Source organism: Saccopteryx bilineata, chromosome 9 (genome assembly GCF_036850765.1).
Source record: "Saccopteryx bilineata isolate mSacBil1 chromosome 9, mSacBil1_pri_phased_curated, whole genome shotgun sequence".
Lineage (NCBI taxonomy): Eukaryota > Metazoa > Chordata > Mammalia > Chiroptera > Emballonuridae > Saccopteryx > Saccopteryx bilineata.
In genome coordinates this window covers 35,653,518-35,678,229 of record NC_089498.1, presented here as the reverse complement: position 1 = coordinate 35,678,229, position 24,712 = coordinate 35,653,518, and the positions used below count along the sequence as shown (strand labels likewise).

At 54.6% G+C, this 24,712-nt stretch overlaps 1 protein-coding gene across 3 annotated transcripts; it reads right to left on the bottom strand.

Annotated features, from left to right (window-relative positions):
• Nucleotides 1–2,792: 2,792 nt before the first annotated feature.
• Nucleotides 2,793–7,615, bottom strand: FOXF1 (forkhead box F1). 3 transcript variants are annotated; one of them, XM_066242634.1, is made up of 3 exons: nt 7,416–7,615; nt 5,714–6,740; nt 2,793–4,279 (listed from the first exon to the last, which is right to left on the bottom strand). In XM_066242634.1, the coding sequence occupies exons 2-3, from the start codon at nt 6,699–6,701 to the stop codon at nt 4,119–4,121; spliced, it is 1,149 nt and encodes a 382-aa protein (XP_066098731.1). In that variant the 5' UTR covers nt 6,702–6,740; nt 7,416–7,615; the 3' UTR covers nt 2,793–4,118. The 3 variants fall into 3 exon arrangements, with proteins under 3 accessions (XP_066098731.1, XP_066098732.1, XP_066098730.1); XM_066242635.1 differs by having other exon boundaries at nt 5,714–6,735; XM_066242633.1 differs by having other exon boundaries at nt 5,714–7,615.
• Between the last annotated feature and the right edge of the window lie 17,097 nt (nt 7,616–24,712).

The window sequence follows — 24,712 nt, the reverse complement described above, 5'->3', positions numbered from 1 at the left end:
CTTGTAAAATACGGATTCTTGCATTTGGTATGCCACCTACCCCACCTACTCACACCTACGCACCACCAGATCGCTCCGGGAGGAGGGTGAGACCAACGCGGTCTGTCCCATGGCCACCCCTGTTGGTACCCCCCCCCCAAGGTCCTCGAGCACAGTATTAGAGATGAGAAAAATAAAGCTCCGGGGGCACTTCACTGGTGGTAGTCAGGTGGTGGCAGAGCAGATACTCAAGCTCTGTATGTCCACGACCTTCGAAGAGCCGCCTGCTAGTGGGAGCCAGCGGGCAGCCAAGCATTGGGGACAACAGCACCGCCTTTCCCTGGACCCCAAAGGGAAAGGAAAACAGTGGGCCACCACGGACTTCAGTGGGCCAAGCGCTTTCGTATCAGGAGTGCACACCCTGAGCGCCTTCCAGCCACCAGCGCTTCTGCCCGACGTTGGCCCTGGGTGCGAGCTCCCGGTGGTGGCCCCGCCGGCTAGGCTGCAGTTCCCACCGGCCTAGGGCTGGAGAGCCCCGAAGTCGCGCCAGGGCTTCTGCTGCCAGGGGGTGGAATAGGCGAGCTGCTGAGGCTCGGGTGCGCCCATATCATGGGCCTCGCGTGGAGAACACTGAAATCTGCTGGATTTGTGATCCAGGAACAGAAACCCTGTCACATACATCTTTGCCGCTTCCCCGCCTCTGTGCCTTTTATTGCTAGGTAGTGGTGGGGGAGGGGAGGTGATTACATACATTCGGGGCATGTAATGGACTGCATTGTTCTAAGTCAAACCTCCTAAAGATAGCGCCTAGCGCAGAGGTTTTTAATTAATTCTGATGAGGATGCCTGTATGCTAGAACGATCCCCATGTATGCATCTAGAGCCAGTGTTTTTGCACCAGACTCAGAAGCACCTTTACATTTTAAGCTTGTAACTAGCACATGACAGACACAATTTCATCCTGGCGCACTGCAGTGGGAGATTCGCCCTGCGGCCTCAGGTGCAAGCCCCGGCCAAAATGGGCATTCGGGAAGCCACAACGAAAGCAAATTTCGTCTCTGCACGGCGTCACCGGCGGCTGCGCCGGCGGTGTTGTATCTTCGACGTGGGTGTGGAGGCAGTTTTGCCTGCGACATCTGGCCTTTTCGGGTTTGCTTGGAGCCGAGTTCTGTTTGCGAGGAAGGCTGGAGTTTTCTGTCACCCCCCCCCCCCCCCAACCCCCAGGCCCCAGGTCAAGCCCGGAAACAGCAGCCAGGAGTATCCCAGAGCTCTCTGGGCTGGTTTTCCGGCACCCTGGACGTGGGCGCTCCGGGAGAGCCCGCTGAAATGCCGGCGCCACCAAGAGATGAACAGGAAGCCAGGATTCGCTGCCGCCTTGGGTTCTAGCAAGCAGTGGCGTCAAAGCCACACGCACAACCGGGACGCACCTAGGCCTCTGGGGCGCCAAGGGTCCAAGCCAGTGGGCTGGAGATGCTGCAGAAGGAGACCGGGGAGTGCGCCGGCTGAGCTGGCATTGGGTTTCTCCTAATCAGCCCCACTTCCCCAGAGCCTCCAACCTAATTGGGGCGCAGTCTCTGACGGAGGGAGGAGAAGGCTCGCTGTTGCCTGCGTAGGTTGCCTGGGTGAAGGCGCGACGATCCGGCGCTGGAGGACTTGGGCTTTTCTCTGGCCTTGTTTTCCTGGGCACCGGTGAAAGGTGGAGACAGTGCCTTCTTTATCAGTTCCAAACGTACTCTTGGAGCGCAAGGCCGTACGCGCGGGCCACAGCGCGCTTCGCTCAGGAGACCCCAGCCCGACGCTTTGGCCCACCCAAGACCACGAGGGACACGGAGTCACCGGTCTTTTCCTGTCCCCTTTATCTCGGTTTTATAGACAGCTGTTAGGTTGGAACATTAATTGCCCGGGCGAGTTTATTGATAATTTTGATGTAACAGAGCACCGGAGAAATTACCCTCATGTCCAAAATGTCAAATTTGAGAAGAACCAGGTTCAGAGAAACTGCGGTGGGTCTTGAACGGCCGCACCAACAATGCGACTTTATTGTGTTTGTTTTCCCAAATAACGGGAATGGGAATAGAAAGAGGGAGATCAGCAAGAGACACAGGCTTTTAAAAATGTTGTGGGTTTTTTTGCCCCTGAGGATTGGAAACATGTTACGGGATTGGAAACATGCCTATCGCCTGGCGTTCCCACCAACAGCCCCTTTTTTGCACAAATTTTACTCGCTTCTTGATTTGGGGAAAAAACAAGTGTGGGCACACACATACACACACAAAACTTGAGTTCTTTCATGATTTATAACCGCTGGAATATTGGAACAGTAAACTCTGAAACTCAGAGTAAAACTTCCATTGGTCTTGGAGTGGGGGAAAAAGTAGAAATATAAATTTTATATATTTAGGTATTTTTACATATATATAGTCTTCCTTGGGAGGCGTACTATAGTTTTGCTTTAAACGTTTATTTCTTTAAAAAGAGAAATGACATTTAGAGGGGCAGAGGGCTCTTCTTAAAAAACAGAAGCCAAGAAAAATAGTTACTCGTGTCCAGATTTCACTTCAACGTGAAATGAAGAGTGAAAAGAGGAGGACTGGCCAAAAAAATAAAAAGATAATTCAGAATCACCCATATTTTAAATATAAAACAAAAACAAAAATACTAGCTATCCCAAGCTGGTTTCTGTGGGGGGTTGGAAGATATTCTACAATCCCAATAAAATACTCATGCGATTTTATTTCTAGTTGATACAATGTTAAAGGCCATGTACAAATGTCATACATTTTTATTTTTGTTCTTTTTTTTTTTAGGAAAAATACACAAAAGGCAAAGCATCCTCAAATTGTCATTTTATACAGTGCAGAAGAAAATTTAAAATACGTGTCACAAACGCTGTACCCCAGCAGCCAAAATACTAGAAAAAAGGGGGTAGTCCTTCATTTTATATATATATTTATATAAAACATATGGGAATTTGTTTTTACACAAATCGGACTTTGTTTCAAATTTACAATGGATATCTAAAAAAAAAAAAAATTCTACACGGCAAATATTGCCAACAAAGTTACACCATTAATACTGATAAACGGAGGAGCCTATGCGGTGTTTCGATTACTAGGGAAAGAAAGAATAAATAACAGGATGAGCCTTGCTATAGTTTTAAAAAGTGCCTTAACCTTTCCTTGTCACCGCAATCCTGAATTCGCGCGCTAGCCGGGCCTTCCGCGTCCCCGCGTCGCACCGTGTTCGCCTCGCTCTCGCACCAGAAAGTTTACAGTAGAGGTCGGGAGACAGCCGGGTCTCGTGAGAAAAACATCCACCAAAAAAGTCCAAGTAAAATTCGAGACAAAATCAGAAAGACTGAAGAGAAGATAGAAGAAGAGGAAGGTGGAAGGGGGTGGCAGAGGTCCGGAGAGCTGCCCGCTTCTGGGCTCCATTTGTTTCTTTTTAAAGACGAACAGTGGCTTCAGAAAATGCAAGTTGTCCGCACAAAGATCCACCTGTGGTTGATGCAGGACTTCTGAGGTGAGGAGGGAGAACTCGATTTCTTGCCCCCATTCCCTGCAAAAGACGGCTCTAAAAAGAGACTTGCGCATTCCAAGACATTCTTTCCAAAAACCAAAAAAAAAAAAAAAAAGTTAAAAATAAAAAGATAAATACTCAACCAAAAAATAAAAGTATTTGATAATGATGGTCTCATATGTTTGCCTTTATTCTAAAAACAAAAAACAAAAAAAAAACAAAAAACAAAAAACCCTCCACTTTTTCCATTGGAGGGGAGGAGCGGGGAGAGACCTCAGCAGAATTTTTGTTTAGATGTTGAGGGTTTTCCCCCAACACAGCACCTTCTCAGCCGGTTTCAATCTGATAAAAAATAGATATTTATTTACCAACAGCTGCAGTCAGATCAGGCCCTACCACCACCATTTTTAAAAACAATTTTGAGGGAACAGGGGAGGAGGTGCCAACCGCTGCGCTGTGTCTTTGCCCTGGGGAGTCCTTTTCAAATAATCCGATTGGGGAGGAGTTAAACCCTTTTCTTCTGCCGACGGTTATACCTCGAGAATAAAGCAGTTCCTTGCGATGGGTTCCCAGGTCCCTGCGTGGGCAGCCCGTGCCCCGAGGTCCCCGCAGGTATCGGGCTCACATCACACAAGGCTTGATGTCTTGGTAGGTGACCTGCTGGTGGTAGTAGGAGCCACCGCCAGCAGAGTGCATGGACGAGGACGCCATGGTGTTGAAAGAGAAGACAAACTCCTTTCGGTCACACATGCTGGGCGACTGCGAGTGATACCGAGGGATGCCTGCGAGGGAGGTGACAGGGGCTAGAGTTCAAGGTGGACAAGCAGCTCTGCCCACTGCCCTGGGGGCCCAAGGCCCTATCCTTTCCACTCTCGACCCAGCGCCCAGACTCCCGGAGTTCCCGGCCCCTGGTCACGCCCTGGGCTGTGTATCCTAGGGGGAAGATCCCAGAATGCCGGCAACCATCCCTGCTCCCAGTAGCTACAGGCCTGGGCGTCTCTTCCCTAGGACACCGAGCCGAGCCCGGGGCTTCCGGAGGCTAAAGAGGAAGAGGTGGGGGTGGGGGGCCAAGATGGGTCTGCAGTCGCCTGAGAGAGCCCTGGCTGCCTCCAGCTCCTGGGCAGCTAGCGGCCTGGTGCTGGGGCAGCCACTTCCCAACCCCAAAGGCTGTGAAGGCCTCAGCGCGGCAGCGAGAGGCAGGCGCTGGAAGCTGGGAAGCACAGGGCCATCATCACAGGGGCAAAGGGTGGCTTCTCCAGAGGAAGTGCCCCTTGGAGAACAGGGTCTCCAGGGTAGCTAGAGCCCAGCAGTTTGAAACAGCCCAGGCAAGGCAACCCCAGACCCCCGCGGAGAAGTGGCCTTTCCGCCAACAGGCCCGGCTCCTGACTCCCACAGGCTGCTGACAGCTGACCCCTGAGAGGCCCCTGCTAAGCTCACTCCATGTTCTTTCCGGAACTAGGCCCACAAGGCTGCTGGTGGGTTCTGAGAAGGGGGAGTTCAGGTGGGGAAATTATTCTGCATCGCCTTTCTAAGGGTTGGGGAGAGGGTACCTGGGGACCGGAAAACCTGGATCCTGAGAAACAAAGAGTCCGTGGGGCCTGCAACTCTGATCCTTGCTCTGGGCCTGGCCACAGACCCTCTGGGTCTCTGTCACCACAAAACGCCCCCAACTCAATGTTTGTAAGGCCAGGTCTTGTTCCCTGAAAGGCCAGGGCGCTGAACCTCTGCACACCAGGCCCAGGGAACTTTAGGCCTAACTCTTCTGTTCTCTTCAGGCAAGGGACACAGGCGACTTTCCTGGCAGCTTTCTGAGTGACCAGACCCCGAAGGGTGAACCAGCTGGCTACACCTGGGCCCCAGCTCCATCCTGGGAACTTGCTGAGTTGTGAGGGGGCCTAAGGGACCAGAAGGGACTTAGAATATTTGGATCAGAGACTTTTTGGTGGGACCTGGCCATGCTCTGGAAGGCCAGCAGTCTGGAGTTGGCACAGAAAAAGAGAAACGACATATTGGCCCAAATCAGAGACACAAGCTGCATTCACCCCTCAAATGGAGAGAGATGAGGCTGAGAGACACCACCATATTGGGGTTGGTACCCTACAGAAGTGGCTGCAGGCTCTTGCCCAGGCAGTCAGCGAATTGGGGTTCTGGGTCCACATTGCACTCGCAGATGTCCTATTTTCCCAAGACTAGGATTGCCCAGACTCCCCACTCACCTTGTAGCTCAGCGGGGCCGTTGTGACTGTTCTGATGCAGATAAGGCTGGTCCAGGGAGTGCGTGGAGAGGCTTCCGGACAGGGGGTTAGCCGCGGGGTTGCAAGGGGACAGGGGCTGCTGCTTGATGTAGGAAGCACCGCTGTTGAGCGCTGCGGAGGCAGAGGGCGGCCAAGCGGCCGCGGAGCCAGAGTAGACTGCGTGGGGCTCCATGACCCCACCGGCTGCGGGCAGCAGCGGGGAGGCAGGCACCGAGCTGTCGTGGTGAGGGTACTCGCCGGCCGCCGCGCCTCCGCAGCTGCCCATGTACGAGTGGCCGCCGTTGGCAGGCAGGTGGGGCACCGAATGGCTGGGCAAAGCCATGCCGTCCACGTTGCCCGGCAAGTGACCATTCATCATGCCCAGGCTACCCTCGAGCGCCAAGCTGTTGGGCGGACATGAGAGGCTGCCGGCTGAGCTCTGGAAGCCGTAGGTGTCCGGGAGGTGGTTGAAGCCCAGCCCGTTCATCATGCTGTACATGGGCTTGAGCGCCTGGCATTTCCTTCGGAAGCCGCGGGGCCGCCGCCGAAAGGAGCCCTCCTCGAACATGAACTCGCTGGCCGGGTCGATGGTCCAGTAGTGGCCCTTGCCCGGCCGCCCGAGGCCCTTGGGCAGCTTGATGAAGCACTCGTTGAGGGAGAGGTTGTGGCGCACCGAGTTCTTCCAGCCCTGGTAGGAGCCGCGGAAGAAGGGGAAGCGGCTCTGCAGGAACTGGTAGATCTCGCTGAGAGTCAGGCGCTTGGTGGGCGAGCTCTGGATGGCCATGACGATGAGCGCGATGTACGAGTAGGGCGGCTTCTCCGGGCGCCGGATGCCGGCGTTCGTCTTCTTGGCCTTGGACGGGCCGGACGACGCGGGGTCCATGGCCGCGCCGCCTCCCCCGCCGCCGCCGCCGCCGCCGCCAACGCCGCCGCCGTGCGGTGGCTGCTGCTTCTCGGGCGCCGAAGACATCGGGTGGCTGCTGCCGCCGCCGCCGCTGCCGCCGCTGCTCTGCGCCGCGGACGAGCCGGGAGGAGGAGGAGGAGGAGGAAGAGGAGGAGGAGGGGGAGGAGGTCGAAAGGGAGGGGGCTGCGCGCGCGGGGCTGGCTGCACCTCTGCCGTCATCCGCGGCCACTTCTCCCGAGCGAGCCTCGGCGCGCCCGCCCCCGCCCGCCAATCCTCCCGGAGGAGCTGCCGAGTCCGCCGGCGGTTGGCGCAGAGCCCCCCTCTCTCTCCAGCTCCCTCCTCCCCCACCTCTATCTCCTCCCTCTTTCCCTCTCGCCCTCCCACAAGGGAAGGAACAGAGCGGAGGCTAAGGGCAACTTCTTGGCAGCAAGGGCGGAGGACGCGGGAAAGCCCTCACACACACACACACACACACACACACACACACACACACACACACCGGCTTGGGGGTGGGAGGCACCAATTCCGGGGCTCCGGCCGTGAACCCCCGCGGGGATCAGAGCGTGGTCCCCACCACCCGCCGCGCTCCACTCCACGGCTCCAGCAGAGGCTGCCCTCGCTGCACCTCCTCTCGGCAGCGTCTCCCGCGCCCGCGTAAGACCCTCCAGGAGTTCCCTCCCCACCCTGCTCCCCTCCGGCCCCCACGTTGGTGGGCGCTTAAAGGGCCCCCACCCTGACAACCCCGCGTCCGCCAGCAGGACCTGCCCCTCCTCCACCAACCTGGTGAGCAAGTGTTAACGAGCCCTCAACCAGTAGTTCAGGCCAACTGCGCGCAGGCCCCGCGCTTTCCCTGCCGGCGCGGTGCGACCCGAAACGCACCCCGGGTCCTGGGCCTTTTCCGACGCGTACAGACCAGTAGCAAATGGAAAGGGCCGCGGCGGCAGCGGCCTCCAGGTGGTGGCCATCACGGGCAGAGCAGGCTCAGCTACGGTCCCCGCGGCCAGCCGGCTTACGTTCCCGTGAGGGACCGCCTCCCCATTCTCCCCGCCCCGGGAAGGACTGCGCCGCGCCCGGGACTTTTCGGACTCGCCCAGCAGCTCGCGAGCGGGCGAGCAGCCGCCGGAGCCGAGCGCGGGCGGAAAACGAAAGCGCAGGGCGAGTCGCTGCCACTCTGTCTCCCGCGCCGCGGAACCAGGCAGGAGCGAGTGAGGACGGCTTGGTCTTCGGGGGACTAAAATGACACGGGCTGTTAGGACAAGTGGTCCCGCTCATTCTGCCACTCATGCACTCGTGCACTCATACACACATACGCATGCATTGATGCACACGCAGACCCGGTAAATGACTCCGCTCAGATGTGTAAACTCATTCCCATTCGTGCGTTCCCACTCAGGTACACTGCGTTCGGTCAAGTGCGTGCCTACTAGTGCGCCACTCACGCACACACAATAGGCCTTATAGGAACTTAAATTTGCATCAACTCCCACTCACGTGTACATTAGCCACGCTCGGATGTGAACCCACGCACAGCCCAGATTGATTCCCCACCCCCACAGCACACATACACACACACTGAAAACCCGCCTATTTTTTGGACCCGCAACCTGAATGTCCTCACTTTCCAAGAGCTGGTTCCGATTTCTCATGGATGGTAAAAGGCCCTGGCAGGAAGTTTATACGGTTCAACGTAAACATGTTCTGAGGAATTCTTTATTATTATTATTATTATTATTATTAATAAAGAATTCCGCGCGCGCGCGGGGGAGGGGAGAGTTGGCCTAATGCCCCTGTGGGCTGGCCTGCCGCCGCAGTGGGGCCTCTGACACTGCGCGCCAGGTCAGGTTCCGGAAAGCTGTCTGCGCGGGCGGGGAGCGCAGGCTCAGGCCGCGCTCCAGCGCTGGGCTGCCCGCAGCGTGGGTTCGCACGCACTCCCCCGGCCAGCCTCGCTGCACTGGGGTGTGGGCTAGTACGAGGATAGAGGGATGTTGGAGCCGAGTCCAGGACCGCGCAGGAGCCGGGCGCAACGAGTCCCAGGTTCCCAGGTGAGTGCTGCTTGCGCATAGACTGCGGGACACCAGGCCTGGCTTCTCCCGCCGGGGCCTTGGGTCGGGTAGAGGGAGGCGAGATATGTTTTAGCGTGTCATCGTGAGGAGCCAAGACGCCGAGTCCTGGCTCGAGCTAGGGTGAGAGGCGTGTGCCCGACTCGGAGAGTGGCCCGCGGCGGTTTTCAAAGCCCACCGGCCTCTTGCGTTTGTCTGGCCTCTCTTTCCGCTGCTGATGCCCCTCCTCGTTCGCTAGGCGGTAGACGCCTTGTCGCCATCGGGGCGCCTGGCACGTCCTTGCTGGGAGCTGGGGAGTTCGCTGGCGTTGTCTGGCCAGCGATCGCCGCCTGATCCGGCGGGTCCGCTTTCTTGGAGATAGGAAAATTACCTTCCCTGCTCTGCGCTTCCTCCTGGCTTTCCCGGCCTAGACTCCGCGCGCAGGCGGCCCAGCGGACCTGGGGGAAGGGTGAGTGTAGGACGTAATTGCGTTGTGTGTTGTATCTTCGCGCAGGTAGGCGCGCAATGGCTGACTCATCTCCACTTCACACAGCCCAGCCAGCATCCACAGACAACCGACCCCCTCAGCACCTTGCCAGCTTCTAATAGACCCTACCCCAAGCGAACACCCCACAATAGTTCAGGTGCCCCACCTTAGCACAGACCCACAGGCCTGTCCACCGCGGAGGAGACACTCGCGGTTAAGTGCATACACTCCTGCACTGCACGTTCTACCACGCACAGCCGACCGCACATGCACACGCAATGGCACGCATAGCCGTTCCATGGGCGCGCGCACACGTCCACGAACACTCGCATTCTCACATTCTCTCCCTCCATCACTTTCCCCCCCCCCCCCGCCAAACGGCAGCTGCAGGCAAGGAGGCCCAGGCGGCGCCGAGAGGGAAATTCCCAAGAAGGGGTCGCTACCATCAGCTGCTGCTGGGAGCACATCTGGCCTTTGGAGGAGAAGTAAGCGGGGGAGGCTGCTGTTGGAAAGCCGACAAGGGGTGCAGCACTCCCCACGGCTGCCAGAAAGTGATAGGAACGCCTCCCTGCCATTTGCTCCTCCTCCACTGACCCTGCGCCTCCAAAGTGAGGGGGCTCTTTTTCCAGTAACCCCCTTCCCTCTGAGGCTCTCTCCAGCTGGGAGGGGCTGTAGATTTCATTTTGGCTAACCCCTGGATCAGGCTTCCTCTCTCCTGCACATCCTTGTCTCTCATGGGCTTCCCCTTGGGATGGGGGAACTTTTGCCTTCCTGGGCAAGTGTGGAGTTCCGTCCCACCTGGCCTCCACTTACTCCTCAGGTTCTGACAGCAAACTAGACTCTGCAGAGGCCAGACCGAAGTTACCGCGCTCATGGACAGGGGGCTCGGTGGGCTTGGAGCCTCAGGAATGTGGCAGATGGAGACTCTTTCCAACCCCTCATCTTCACACAAGCAGGAGGCAAAGATGGGGGCAAGAGAAAGAGGGGAGGAGGAATGAGCTATCAGCTATAATTTGGGGGAACCCCATCTCAGTGCTGGGGAAACCCAGAGCCATGGCAAGGAGGGCTTTTCCATGTACCCAGGAACTAAGCTCTTGGCTCTTAAGATGCCCCTGAGAAGCCCTGCCTGATCCTGCATTTTTAGGGTGGAGAAACTGAGGCTCAACGGGACGCGGTCTGGGTCAGCCAGGGCTGATTAGCAAACATCTCTTCATCTTTTCTCTCCACCTCCCAAGGACAGACGGTCATTGCATTTTACCCTCCCAGATGCCTCTTTGCAGGGTTGCAGGCCGACACTGGAGAGAGTGGGGTTTAGACATGCTCTACTGCTGGACATGCACCAGGCTTCCCAGGCCCAAGGGCACTGAGAGACCTGTTGATGAATTGACAGTGATAAAATAATAACAACCACAAACACAATGTTAATAGGACTTATCAATTGCTGGCCATACCCAAGTACTGATCATCATCTTATTAACACCCCTTTGGCTGTTCCCTGGGCTGTGAATCCCTTTGACAAACAGTTGAAAACTACATTCTGTCCCCCCTCTACACACACACACACACACACACAGAAGGCCCACATCTGTGACATTTGTAGAATGATTTTCAAGGTTTCAACTAAACACCTTGAACCCACCATCGATGGGTGGGAGCCTATCCATGAACCCAGGACCCTGGTTAAACACCCTATAGATATTTGTTTAATCTTCACAGAAGTCCTTACCAAGACAATGTTGTCCCTCCTTTTACAGATGGGGCTCAGCAAGGTTACCCTGTGTCCTAGGTCCCCCTGCAGAGCCAGGATACAAACCCAGGTGTGACTGCTAGATCAGGGGTTAAGACCTGGCCATAGGGTGAGTGAGGGTCTGCAGTAAACACGGCAGAGATTCTCTGCTTGCAGATTCGGAATCATTGTTGGGATTTGAATTCAGCCTTCGCCATGTAGGGATATTGGGTAAACTGTTTGTGACTTAGTTTCATTTGGGAGGGCAGGCAGTATTGTTATTGGTTTATTTATTTTTTCCTGGCTTTATTGATCTAGAACTGCAGCATAACATTTTTCAGTTAAAGGTATGTATTGAAGTAATATATTTACATGTTGCAAATGATTACCACTATAAAGTTAGCCGCCACCTCCATTCCTCTGCGTAATTACCATTTGTGTGTGTGTGGTGAGAGCACGTAAGATCCACTCTGTTAACAACATCCAAAGGTAAGATAGAGTATGATTAGATATAATCACCATGCTGTCATTTAGTTTCTTCATCTAAAAAATGGGACGAATAATTGCACCTTTTTCTTAGGGCTCTTGGAAGCATTGGACAAGACTGTGCAGAGAAAGACGTAGGCTATCCAAACAGACAAACAACATCAGCTTGAGGGGCAGTTAGAGAAAAGGCAGACTGCGATATGGCAGCTTTTTGCTCTTAGCTTAAATATCCATAAAGACCCCCTCCCTCGCAAATCAAATAGGCTCTCCAGTGCCAGCCCCAGGAATCCCAAAATGAGGGTTGGGGGTGTAAAAACAGACACGCCCGCCTTGTCTCCCACTCCCCAAGCCCAAGGTATTTTTACTGGCTAATTGCTTAAGTGAAGCGCCGGGGGCTGAGAGCTCGCGGTAACCCGAGCAGGGAACCAGATCTAGCTTGGATTGTGCCCGGGCTGGCCTCAGGGGCGGAGGCAGAGGCAGCCGCCGACCACCCACCGCGAGGGCAGCCGCCTAGCCCACTGCCGCCCCTGCTCTGCATTAGCACGGGGCCAGCGCCTCCCTTGCCCCTGCTCCCGCCAACCCCTTCCAGAGGACGTCCAAAGGCGAGCCAAGGTAGTGTGGGCTGGTCCCCAGTCCCGAGGCAGGCACTGGTCAATGAGGGAAGCCGCTTGGCCTGGGGGCTGGAGGGAAGCTGGAGGGGGCTGGGATGGGACATTTGTGAGTGAAAATGCAACCAGGAACAGGGGACTGTGGGGAGAAATATCAAGGTCAGGAGGAGGTGGGGCTTTTCTCCTCCCCCCAGTCATAAAATGATCTGTGTACATAAGAAATGGGCTATTTCTCTTGCAAACTCTGGACGTGCAGACGTATCACACCTGCCAGTTTGCAGAGGGGAAGAGCTATGGAACTAGGGAGGTCCTGAGTAGTGTCCGGCAGACACGATAGTGTCAGGTGGGTGTTCAGTGTCAGGGCTGTGCACAGGATAGCATGAGGTGTGCAAATGGGACGTGTTTCCTGCACTGAGCAGTAGATGATGTGGGTGCAGTGCGGTGTCTTCGTGTGTAATGAACATTTTAATCTGTGAGCAATATCACATTATGTGTGTAGAACATTTGCATGCAATATGAAGTGTTCCGTGCACAGATCCTTAGAAAAATATGTTTGGTATATAACAAGTTATGCACATGGAATAGTCCAATGGTGTGTACACATAATGTGTTCCAGGCACAGAATATTGTAGGTTGTGAGGCCCACATAATGTAGAATTTTATAGCCAGTTGGAGGATGTGTGTATGATATAATGGGTTATATTATACATGAAACTATATACTGGGTTTGCACAAGCATTGTAAAATATGTGCAATTCAATGCCTATGGGCACAGAACATGAAGGGAAATGTGCTGACAATGCAGCCTGCATCCTGGGAACAGTGTGTTGCCAGGATTGGGGTCCGCACTGGGAGGCTCTGTCCACCCAAGCTTCAGGCGGTGTGTTTACAGTAGAGCATGGCTATGTGAATGGAAGGCTGTCAGGCTGTTTGCATACAAGCTAACATGCAATAATAAAAAGCTCGCGGTTACTGAGGCCTGACTGTGTGCTCTTCTGAGGCCCCTCAAGATAAGTCGAAGCTCGTGCAACCCTGACCATAATCCTGTAAGGCAGATTCTGTTTTGATCTCAGGCCCCAGGGAAACCAGTGACTCTCCTACTTTATTTTTGTAGCATTGAAGCACTTTGTCATGGGCAGCTCTTGAAGGGCTATGGAGACATGGCGAGGAGGAGCCTTCTGTGTAGGTCTCCAAGAGGTGAGGTTCTGAGCACAAAACCTGTAGCTGTCTCCCTGCAGCCAGCACAAAGAACATGCAGAAACAAGAGACGGGCATACTGAATGAAGAGCTCAAGGCCTGGGTACGCTGGGACCATTGGGAAACTCCTAATCTGAGCCTCCCACCTCTGTTTTGGGGTGCTGTGTCCACTTGTGTCCAACTCAACTCCAAACTAAGGCAGTCCCATTGTTAGTAGGTAGCCGGACTCTGATCACCCCTGTATGTGATTCTTCACGGAGGCACCCCAAGATGAGGAAAAGAGAGAGGCATCACCCCCTGGCCTGCAGAGCCTTGCCACACCCCCTTGGCACTCCTGGGGCTCAGAAACCCCACCTGTTTAGGCCACTGGGACCATGTTTGGGGAGCAGCAGAACAGGGGGGGTCATCCCTGCACCAGCCCCTGGCAGTTCATCTGCCTGTCAGCTGTACATTAGGGAGAGGTTCATATTTTGGTCAAGAAAAAAAAAAAAAAAAAAAAGGGTCGTGTTTGCGCTGCTGCAGCCCTGAGCTTGCCCCCTCACTTGGCCCTTTTACCCAAAAGCACGCATTTTCCATGACGTTCTTCAATGAAATATTTGACAACGTTGCAGCCCAGGAATTTACAGCCCTCTTCTCCTGCGAGATTTTTGGGAGGTTTCTGGCATTAGCCGTGCGTGCTGCTTGAGAAACAGAGACGACTCCGCGACGCGGAGCGTCCTGGCGCTCCCACTCCGGACGCCTGGCTGTCTCGGCCTTCCTTCTTCCCACAGAGGCGAGCTCTGAAGCACAGATATTTTTATCCTGCTGCCTGGACAGCTGTGCTGAGGAAGATGGCGAGATGTTCCTGTGTGTGAGGATGTGTGCGGTGCCAGGGTTAGTTTCTGAGCAAAGGATCTACACGGTAGGAAAGAGGTTAATGCCCAAAAACTGGAGCGAAGAGGCTGTGGCTCAATGCGTCCTTAGGTGTTGGGGCTCCCAGTGGAAATTAGTCCTTCTGAGATGGGGGAGCAGTGCAGAGAGAGAAGATGGCATTGACTTCTGAGTTTCATAAAAAGGAAAATAGAAATTAAATTTCAGGGGCCATAGAGAGATAAAATAAAGACACACACACACACACACACACACACACACAAACCCGTGGTGAAGAGGGAGTTAGAACTGAGTGGGATGGGGAAATGAGGGCCAGGGAAGCAGGCGGGTGATGGTGGACATGCTCAGATTTGTTACTTAATCAAAAGCAGCAGTTTGCTCCCAGAAACCTGCCAGTGTGTGCACTCAAAACGTGCCTTCAGTTTCCCTTTAGAGCTGGTAATGCTCTATCTATTCCCATTTGAAAATGATGAAAACAAGTGTTATTTCTATAGAAAAAACAAAATCCACTTAGCCCCTGCCCCAGGGAAGAAAGGAGAAAGGGGCTTTACCTGCCAAAGGGTGCAGCCCACCACCCAGAGTTTGCTGAGAAAAGGGAGAAGACATCCTCCCCCAAGCCTCCCCCCACCCCGCCCGCCCCCGTGTGGTTTGGGTGCTTTTATTCCAGCCGAATAGCCCCAGGAGCCACTCGAAGAACCTGCACTTGGATGTGGTGGACTTGCACAGTTTCGATGGACCTGTTTTCTGCACGATTTATTGGAGAGCTAGTTGTTGTTGTGTGTGTGATATGGGGGAAGGTGCCGTGGCTGCTGGGAAGTCAGAGCTGGGTGGGGTGCTGGGCAGCCTACCCCTCACACTAGAATCGAGAGGCACTGGTGCCTGGGAGACACTGAGGCCCTCTGCCTCCCAGAGAGAGACACAATATTTGGCCATCAAAACCCAGAGACACCTAGAGTTGGAGACATAATGAGGCCCTGACAGAGACACACACAGAGATGGTGGAAGAGTCAAAAGTTTGCATACCAAGGTGAGAAAAGCACGAATGGATAGAGACCAAAACTAGGGTGTGTGGGGAGAGAAAGAGAGAGAGAGAGAGATCACAGATCACAAGGCTGGACAGAGTTCTTTGGTCTGCTGCTGGGAGGTGCGGGCAGCACCTCATCAGCTCTCTGCTGTTGATGAGGGTCAGGCAGGAAGCTTCAGACTGGAGTGAGGAGAGTGTGCAAGAGGGAGGGAGAGAGGGTGAGAAACAGAGAGGGAGAGGGAGAGACAGAGAGAGAGAGAGAGAGAGAGAGAGAGAGAGAAGAGGAAGGGGAAGAGAGGGAGAGAGAGGAAGAGAGAAGAGAAAGAAAGGCAGGAGGAGCTGCACTCCCTGCTGCGCTCCAGGCGCTGGGCAGGCAGTGGCTGCCCTGACGCTGGTTTCTCTGTGTCCGGTTCTCCCGGGTGGAGGCTCCAGACCTGCTGCCCTTTAGCATGTGGGACTTTCCTGAGAGAGCTGGGGCGGTCTTGGTGGCAGCCCTTTTGGGTAATTTTGAGTAAAGCACTCAGGCCACAGGCACAGCGGACTGACTGAGGAAAGCCTTGGCAAGTGATTGAAACTTTAGGCGCCTCAGTTTCCTTATCTTAAAATGGGGATGAATAAATTCAGTGCCTGTGCAGAGGAGAAATGTAGGGAGTGCTCTGTGCAGGGTCTGGATGGGGGGTAAGGGGCTGAAGTGTGCCATTAATGTGGGCCATGAAAGAATTGTTAAACAGCAAATAAATAAACAAATCGGAGCGGTTAGAGTGCAGTGTTTGTGACTGGGCTCCACTGCTGTGTGAGCCTGGGCTGGCAGCCTTACCTCTCTGTGCCTCGATTTCCTCATTGGCAGAATAAGAACCATGACAGTACCTCCTTCTGGGTAGTCAAGAGGATTACATAAATAAGTAATTGTCCTGGTTGTTATAATTGGGGGTGCTTCCTCACTGGAGTTTGGGAGGCTGAGGGGTGCCATTTCTCATGCCTTTCTCCCGGCAGTCCCCAAAAGCCTATGGGAACCCAGCCTGTGAACTTGGCTTGACAGAACCAAGGAGAACAAAAATAGGAAATCAACTCATTGGACAAGTCTTATCCCCTGTAGACTGTTTTGCCACCAGTGACTTGCTCCCCCCACCCTCACAGCGTGGACAGCAAAGTGGCTCAAAATCCCGGCACTGACCTCGGGCAGCAGTGTCGGGCTGGAGGGGAGCCCCCGTGGGCCACGTGATGACTCGCAGTAGGTTTCCGGGCACAGGGAAGGATGCTGAGGTCTCAGGTGTGCCCTGCCTGCCCCTACCAGCCGGGCTTGCCCCCTGTGTCAACTGCCCTCCTTGCTGGACGGCCACCTGGACCAGGGCCCAGCCTGTCCAAGACCTGGGTGAGGACCCCACTTGCCTGCCCAGTCTGCTCTGTGACCTGTGCAACTTCTTTTTCTTTTCACAATTTTTCTTATTTATTGATTGATTTTTTTAGAGAGATAGAGAATGGAAGGGAGAGAGAGAGAAGGAAGCACTCATTTGTTGTTCTACTCAGTTGTACATTCACTGGTGACACCCTTTCTGTTCCCTGGCTGGGGATCGGGGATTGTGGCATTTCCAGACAACAGTCCAACTGTTGCGCTAACCGGCCAGGGCCAGCTCTGTGCAGCTTCTTCTTAACCTCTCTGAGTTCCCTTTCTCCTTTGCATGATGTTAAAAATGCAGGCATCTCTGCCCTAGGGCTGCGTGAAGACTCACCGAGAACCGAGAACCGCATTATTGTTAGAGAACCCCTGAGCTCTGGCTGCGTGTCAGTGCTGGCTGAGGAGCTGCTCTTACTGAGCCCGTTTCACAGATGAGAGCAAGGCACAGCTCATACGTGGGGGACCCACTGTAAGACGCTTGTCTCCCCCCTTTCAAGGGCACATGTGAGGTCTCAACTCTAGGCTGCCATTGACAAATCTGGGAAGAAGAGGGAGACTCATTCCTCCCTCGCTCAGAGACGCTGCTTGGTATACCCCCCCCCCAGATTATAACAAAACAGTGACCTTCAACCTGCAATGAGTCTCATCCTTAACCCCACACGGGGTGGGGGTGGGCAGAATTCAGGCCTCTGGGGAGGCCCCACCAACTTGCAGCCTTGCTTCCTGGCGCCGCTCCCCGACGGTCCAGTTTCTGAGAAGCGGCAGGGAGGGTGAATGGTGGCCTGAACTCTTGTGCCAGCTTTTCCACTCGCTGGGGGTGGGGGGCTCGTTTCGTCCCTAGGCTGCCCCACCCAGGGAGTCCAAGGAAAATCCCGACTGTCGCATATTTTGTGGCATGAAATTGGGGCAGGAGGACTTGAAGTAATACTGGCATTGCAAGCAGCTCCGGGCTTAGCTCCTTGGAGGCCCAGGGTCCCTGTCCCCCAGAAACAGGCCTCCAGGGTGATTCTTCGGAGTGGGGGCCCCTGCTCTCCCCGGCATTAGGTCTCTCCCCAGCTGCGGCTCCCCACTCTTTATGCTTAATGAACTCCTTACAGTTCAAAACTTGGCTCTGTCCCTCTCCTCTATTATTATTCTTGCCTCTAACTGGATGTTCGCCTTGTAACCAACAAACATCTTTTCACCCTATTGAATTTAAACATCAAAATAGAGGTGAAAACATAAAGCTACTGCTCGAAATGTCTAAACCTTTTATTTCAGAAAATAGTTTCTCGATGCTGGAGAAACACCAGAGCTTTGAATGAGTTGCTCCCACACAGATCCTGGCATTGGGTTCGTTTTTTTAAAAAGTCATTTCCTTGGGGCACTTTGTTTTCATATACAAAAAATATACTTCATTTCTCTACCCCAGCACCAATTAATTTGTATCCTGGGTATTTTTTCTTAATAACTAGCAAGTAGTTACCTGCAAAATTCTACCCCTGAGGTGGGAAGATGTGTATAAAAATCTGATATTTTAAGAAGCATAAAACTCAAAGTATTTCAGACATTTTATTATATTCCCAAGGTCAAAATCGATCCTTTTATCTTGTTTCTCCCACAACCTCCGTTTTCGTCGTTTCAGTTGGAGAATGAGTTAGGTCCGCGTGACAGCCGCAAGCCAAGCTCCCAGAGGTGATCCCAGCCACCCACCCAATTAAAGCTAAAACCCATTTAATTCACCATGAAAACTAACTCAATTAGGAGTCAAATTCGCTTTTTAAAGAGACCAGTAGTAATAAGTGTCTCAACACCCCCTAGGCCACCGCCCCCACTTTCTTCTCCCCTGTTTTGCAAAACAGCATTTTTGTGCAGGACTTTGTTTCAGGATCGCTGCCCTTCACCACCCTCCTTGCTCCTCGCTTCTCTTTTCCTGTCTTTCAAAAGCAGCCGAGACTCACTCTGTTTTTTCCCCCCCTTGAGTCGCCTCCCAGAGAAGAATTGGCGAGGGGCTAGTTCGGCCCAGGCGGTGAGCCTGCCTTTCGCAGGAAGGAAGGGACGGGGTTCTCTCCGAGCAGCTGTGCCCCCCGCGGGCTGTAGGTGCTCCGACCCCACCCTGGCTGTGTTGTGTGTGGCTCTACACCCACCGCGGTCCGGGCGGTGGCAGCGGCAGCCGCTCGAGGGTCCCGCGCAAACCCCGGCTGGTTACTGCTGCATCTCGTTCTGCGGCGAAGCAAGCAATTATTTAGACCGCGGTTTGGGGCTAATGATGGGTTTTGCCTGCCTGGACGCGGCGTTTATTTTACCTCGTCCATTCCCGGCGAGGGGAGTGCGTTTCTGGGCGTTGGGCGGGAGACGCTGGAAGCCGCAAATCCAAAAACTCTCAGGCTGGGGAAAGGTCTGGAGAGGTAAGGGGTAGTGCGTGCCCCTTGAGCACTCCCTCGGCCCTGCCTCGGGGGGCGCAGACTCAGCCTTCTCCCGCCTGTCTGAGCTGGGAGGCCGGGGTCCTCGCCGCACCCGGGTGCGCTCCGGGCTCGCGCCGGTGGAGAGAGGCTGGCTCCTTTTGGAAACCAGGTCCGCGCGTCGCGGTCCCCGACAACCCCCTTGGACTGTGGTGAGAACGCCCGGGCTCGGATTCCGCTGCTGCTCGGGCGCTCGAAGGGAGAAGGGAGGATCGGAAGAGACTCTGGATGCAACCTAGGTTGCCGCTAGAGGGTGACGCCTAGATCAGAATCTGACGTCCATGAAACTGGGGAGCCGAGAACCGGGTTTGTTTCCCTCCCTGCACAACCGGGAAATTTGAAGTGCAAGCTTGCTCGGCGGGACGTGCTGTACCGGCAATAGGAAGCAGCGGATACCAGAGACAACGCAGTATCGTAGAGGGGAAAATCCACACCAAAGGCTGCTGCTTGCACTAACCAGCCACGTTGTTTGGGGCCTGAATTATACGGGAAGATTAGCTCTGTTCTCCACCTGCCTGGGCTCGTATAACACAAAACCCGGAGCCAGGTCACTAGATGAGTCGGCCTGATATCCACGGAAGTCTCCAAAAAACTGATTTTTAATTCGGGCAGATGAATTGGGGGTTTAAAGGGGGACGGAAGAGGGCGAAGCTCAGACTCAGGACTCCTGTATGACTGGTGAGCTCTGATCCCCGATGGACACTAGGAACATGTATGTGCACATGCACACGTGCGGGGTGTGCATGTGTGCGGGGTGAGAACCAGCAACCAGAACTGCGTGAACGCGGGCTCCAAAGGCCCTGTCACCAAGGAGAGCGCGGGGCAGTTACCGCGTCCACTTTTGTGGATAGCAGAGACACCTCTTCCATCATTGCTCTTCTCCACCTAAGGCCCACCCCAGCGAGCCTGGGCCTCCAAACCCAGGCCGGAGGATCCAGGCGGCGCGTACCCCCCGCCCTAGCTCCTTTCTTCACCCCAGACGAGCGTCCAGCTGAAAGATCCTGCGGGTTCCAGCTCAATTAGCTTCTTGCCTTAGCCGCCGCGGGCCACGAGATTCTCGTGCAATTAGCGCCGCGCCGGCGAGGGCGAGGGCGGGGGCGGGGGCGGGGGGCGCGCAGGTAAAGAGGAACCAATTTGCCCCGAGGCTTTATCAACAAGTGGCTTAACTAGTAATTTACATTGACAACTCAGCACCTCAGTCGGGGCTCTGGCGGTGGCCAGCTGGGATGACAAGCTGAACTGCAAGCGGGTGTCCCGAGAGCCGGGAAGACTTCAACTTCAAAGCCACCCAAAGGCGGCCTCGGCCGGAGTTCCACGCACCGTGTGGGCCTGGGCTTACGCGGGCGCGCCGCGAGGGCAGGGCCCCGGCCGGCGGCCGAGAGCGGGCTGGTGGGCGCTGGGCCGTCTCTCCTGGCGAAGTAGGTGGCCATGTATATTTTTGTTCAAGTGGTGTTTATGTTAATGAAAAAAGGATGGAATTACAAACAGCCCGCCGATCGCGCTGCGGCCACCGGGGACTCGCGTCCCAGGCCCAATCAAAGGGCGCGCATGCCGGGCCTGCTTGGGACCTTAAGCAGAACCCCCACTTCGTCTAACTAGGTGAAATTATGTCTCCTCCCTCCAGCCCCCTACAAATCCAGAACTCTCTGCAGTCATCCCTCCTCCCTACCCCGTCAACCGGCTGTAGCACAATCAGATTTCTGGGTAAGAAAAACCCGAAGTTAAGTCCTTGCAGCATCCTCCCCACCCCATTTTTAAAGAGAACATTCGAGTGGGGCGTAAAATCAGTCTCTTTTCTCTCCTTCACCGCCCGCCTTTCACTTGCCTCTTTTCTTTTAAAAATAACACAGTTCGCCCCGGCTTTGACATTTGCTTCCTGGCCTGGAACTTTTTTTTTTTTTTTTTTTTTCTTTTTACCCCTTGGAGAAAAGCAGTTGGATTTCCAAAGGCCGCTTCAATTTCCCCGTCCCAAGAGAATAATTTTCTTTCCTCGCAACACCCACCGCCCTCTTTTTCCTCCGTTGATTGGAAAAGACCGCGGTGGAGCGAGTCTGCTTTTGCCGCCATTTCTTTAGTTAAAATGAGAACCCGGGGAAGGAAGTTCTGGAGCCCGCTGGGGAGGGCGCGCGACCGCAGCCGACTGGAGAGATCCTGACCGCGCGCAGGAGACCGGCGGTGGCCATGGCCGCAGCGGTGACCGCGCTGGAGGGGCGTTGCCTGAGCCGTAGGCAGCCGGGCCCACGCGGGCTCTACGCCCCACGGGGGATCACCGACGCGCGCTTCCTCTTGGAAACGCACCCCGCCTCTTTCCAAACTCTGTGCGGTCTGCGGGCGGTGTCTCCACGGGCAACGTGAGACGGAGACCTGAGCGTGGCTAAACCAGTGGAAAACTCAGGGCCTTTTCTCGATCCCTTGCCGCAGCTTTTCACCACGCTCTGCTTGTGTAGACGCTGCGCATGCCCTTATGGATCAGTTCACCTCCCGTTCAGGTGCGCAGGGTGCTGGGCTACTGTCGTTCCAAGGCAGCGGCCTAGAGAATTCCCCCGCGTGGGGCTTCCAACCTGACCAGCTGGGCTTAGTAGCTACGCTGGGGCCCCATCTTCCTGGATTTTGAATCTCAGTTCCCTCCTCACTACATTACTCAATAAAGCAGACTCATTACTCAAAAAGGCTTTGAAGGCTAGGCTCACTTTGACCTGACCTCAGCCGGCACCCACACAGTCAGGAGTCCAGGGAACCAAAGAAACAAAATCTTTTCAAGAAGGAGGAAAAATAGGTGTAATTACTCGGCTACACGAGAATTCTGCACATAAGCTTTGTCTACCAGGGAAAGACAGTTCCTGGGATGATTCTTTCTACCCCCAGTTTAGGCAGAGTTCCGGCAAGTGTGGAAGCGAGATAGGAGAGGAGAAGACATCAGTTTGAAAACCTTGTGTGCCTCCTCGGCCGCCTCGGGTCTCCATGGCGACCCCTGGAAACTGAGATAGGACCCTTTGTTAGGCGTTTGCATTGTATCCTTCTTGGGTCTTTAGTGATGGAGTCAGTGGAGCTGTTGTGTGTGGGTGAGAGTGTCGAGGTTGAAGGTGGAAAATCAGGCGTGTGGGTACATTTTGGAGAAGAACTGCTCAAAGTTCCCAACATCTTCCCTCCCAAATAAGAACCCCAAGATCCAACAAACTGGACCTAAGTTGTGGCTTTTGGCACCCCCTTCTTTCCAAGCGCTGCCATTTGTCAAACCAGGGCGCTGAGCTGACACTCCCCTGACAGGTTTTGTAACCTTGACGTTGAACAGCAGAGAGAAAAATCCAAGAGGAAGGGATGTGGGTGCCTGCATGTGGGTGCCTGCAGCAGCACCCTGCGCCACGGCAGGCTAGAACCACCCCTTCTCCCGCAGGCCTGCTGGCCTCACAGGCTCCAGCTGGGACATGTTTTTCATGCAGAAGTGCTGGGGTCACAGGTCCAGGGTGGGAGACAGGAGCAGTTGCTTCGCAGAGACCCTCCCTCCCCACTTTCCGCCCTGCGCCCTGCTCCGCTCCATGTGGCCAATTTGTCTGCCAGCGCGTACTTGACTCTCTCAATAGCCTTCAGCAGGTGCCTGACCATCCTCCGCCCTGGGTCCCCTTTCCTGCGCCCTCGCCAGTCAGACTGATAGGAGGTTTGTGTTGGAAACACTTCAAGCTGGTGTTTAGTCTGTCGCGATTGGTGGCGAGGCGCCTCCTGAGCAAGCGGAATGCCCAGTTATTGGGCCTTGTGTTCGGCCCCTGGGGGTAGGGGTGTCGTTTTTGTTTTTTTTTCCCCTGGTAGGTTTGGAAAGCAGGGGTCAGGCGAAAAGATGGAGTGAGTCCTGTGAGCGCCACTCTCCAGGGCTAGCAGTCACTTTTATCCACCCGCACAGAGGGTTCCAGGGACAGCCCCTGCCCAAGACCCGCACCAAACACCGACCGCGCTTGGCTCTCGAGCATTCCTGAGTCTTGGAGGCCTGGGCGCTGCGGGAGCTACTTTTCTTTACTGGCGTTACTTTCTCCAGGTCTGGCCGATGCCGGAGCCCAGCCCCGAACCGCCTTCGAGCTGGCAGAATCCCTGTGCGCCGTCCCAGCCATTTATTCCATCCTGCAATTAAACCCGAGGTCAAATATCTCCTTAACAACGCTATCAGTCCAGCGGCTCATTATGGCGTATATTTAGCCATAAACTATGGGTTGTAGAGAGGAGGAGATGAAAATTATTGTGTTCTGGGAATGAATCCTTTTAGCAGAAACCAGAGCTGTTATTTACCAAGGAAAACTAAGTACAGACTCCAGTTCCCAGGCGACCCCAAGCAGGACAAGCGGTTTCCAGGTCCTTTCCTGCTCTGCCTATGCCCCCACCGCCCAGGCGTGGTATAGGGCACAGCCTCCCGGCTGCCTCCAAAGGTGTTGCCTTAGGGTGCACTGAACCGCCAAGGCGCAATGTTGCTAGGCAACAGGAGGGCGCTCACATCCGCCCTCTGCTCTCAGCCCCCTACAGCCCACTTCCTTGGTTTAGAGCAAGAAAGCCTTTGGTGGGGCTGTAAGTAGGTGGCACCGCAGTTGTGCAGAGGAATGGTCTGGAGCTTGGTGGGGTCAACGCATCTGTCTTCTAGGGTGGCTCTATTTCTGCTGTGCGGTCTGGGTGAGTTACCTAACCTCTCTGCCCCTCAGCAGCCTCATTGTATAAGATAAGGAAGAAGTCATACCCCCTCCCAGAAGGCTCAAGAGAGTAAATCAAATATTAATGTGAAGGCTGTTTCCCAGCTCCTGACTCAGGGGGGAAGTTCAGTAAATGGTAGCCAAAGGAAAAACCATGAGGATGCTGATAAAGAAAGAAAGAAAGAAAAAAACAACCTTATGTGCTGCTGAAGTGAGTAAATGAATAAAATCATTTATTTAAGAGGCTGTTAGAGACTTGGAGTCTAGTGTTGGGCACCTCCACCTATCACCAGCTGTGCCCACCAATTTGGGTAACTTGTTTCCCCTTGTCCAGGGTCCAGCATCCTCATCTTTGAGCAGCACTTGACCGAGAGTTGCCAGGAGTGGCTGAGATACTGCTGTGCGCTGTCCTGTGCAGGAAAGATGCTCAAACATGATCTCACTCTGGCCCCAACATCCTGGATGTCAAGGTGGCCCTGGTTGGAACCAGAAGCTTCCAGATAGACTGATACTGCTTAGCTTGGCCCTGGCAGTTCTGGGGGGTGGGGTAGAAATTGTATGGGCTTGAACTACCCCAAATTTAGCCCTGTAGGAAGTGAGTGGGTGACCCACAAGCTACAAATATTTGGACAAATGAGAGAAGGGAGCCCCCAGTAGAAATGTTTGCCCAAGGCCTCTGAGGGAGTAGATTAATTACAAGACTAATGTCCCCCCTCCCAGAAAGGACAGATGTGTCCTAGAGGAAAGAAGCCCTGACCCCCACTGCTGCTGGCCAAGGTCCAACTTTTCCTTGGTTTCCAGGCTGGGCAGGACACCAAAATCTCTATCCCTTCCCCAAGGACACCCTACCCAGAGATTCTGGGACCTCCTGCTAGATAGATGTATGTAGTGTTGGGGCAAGAGCAGGTCCCCAGGCCCCTCCTGTAGAATCCTCCCCCATACCCACCCAGATGCCCTACACTGACTGCTTAGAGCAGCCTCCTGCTGGACAGGGGAGCTGCCCTTTCAGCTGACCCATCGTCCTCCTTCCACGTTTTCCATCAGGAAACAGCAGGCAGTCCAAGGGTCCTTCTGAACTCAAGTCCTGGCCAGGAGAGACGTGCCATTGTTCTTTCTTTGTCTCCACGCATCATGGC

Coding starts and splice junctions, on each gene's coding strand:
- FOXF1 (XM_066242633.1), bottom strand. CDS start 6,854: ATGACGGCAGAGGTGCAGCCAGCCCCGCGCGCGCAGCCCCCTCCCTTT. Junction 4,280..5,713: donor CGGCCCCGCTGAGCTACAAG/GTGAGTGGGGAG, acceptor CCTCCCTCGCAG/GCATCCCTCGGTATCACTCG.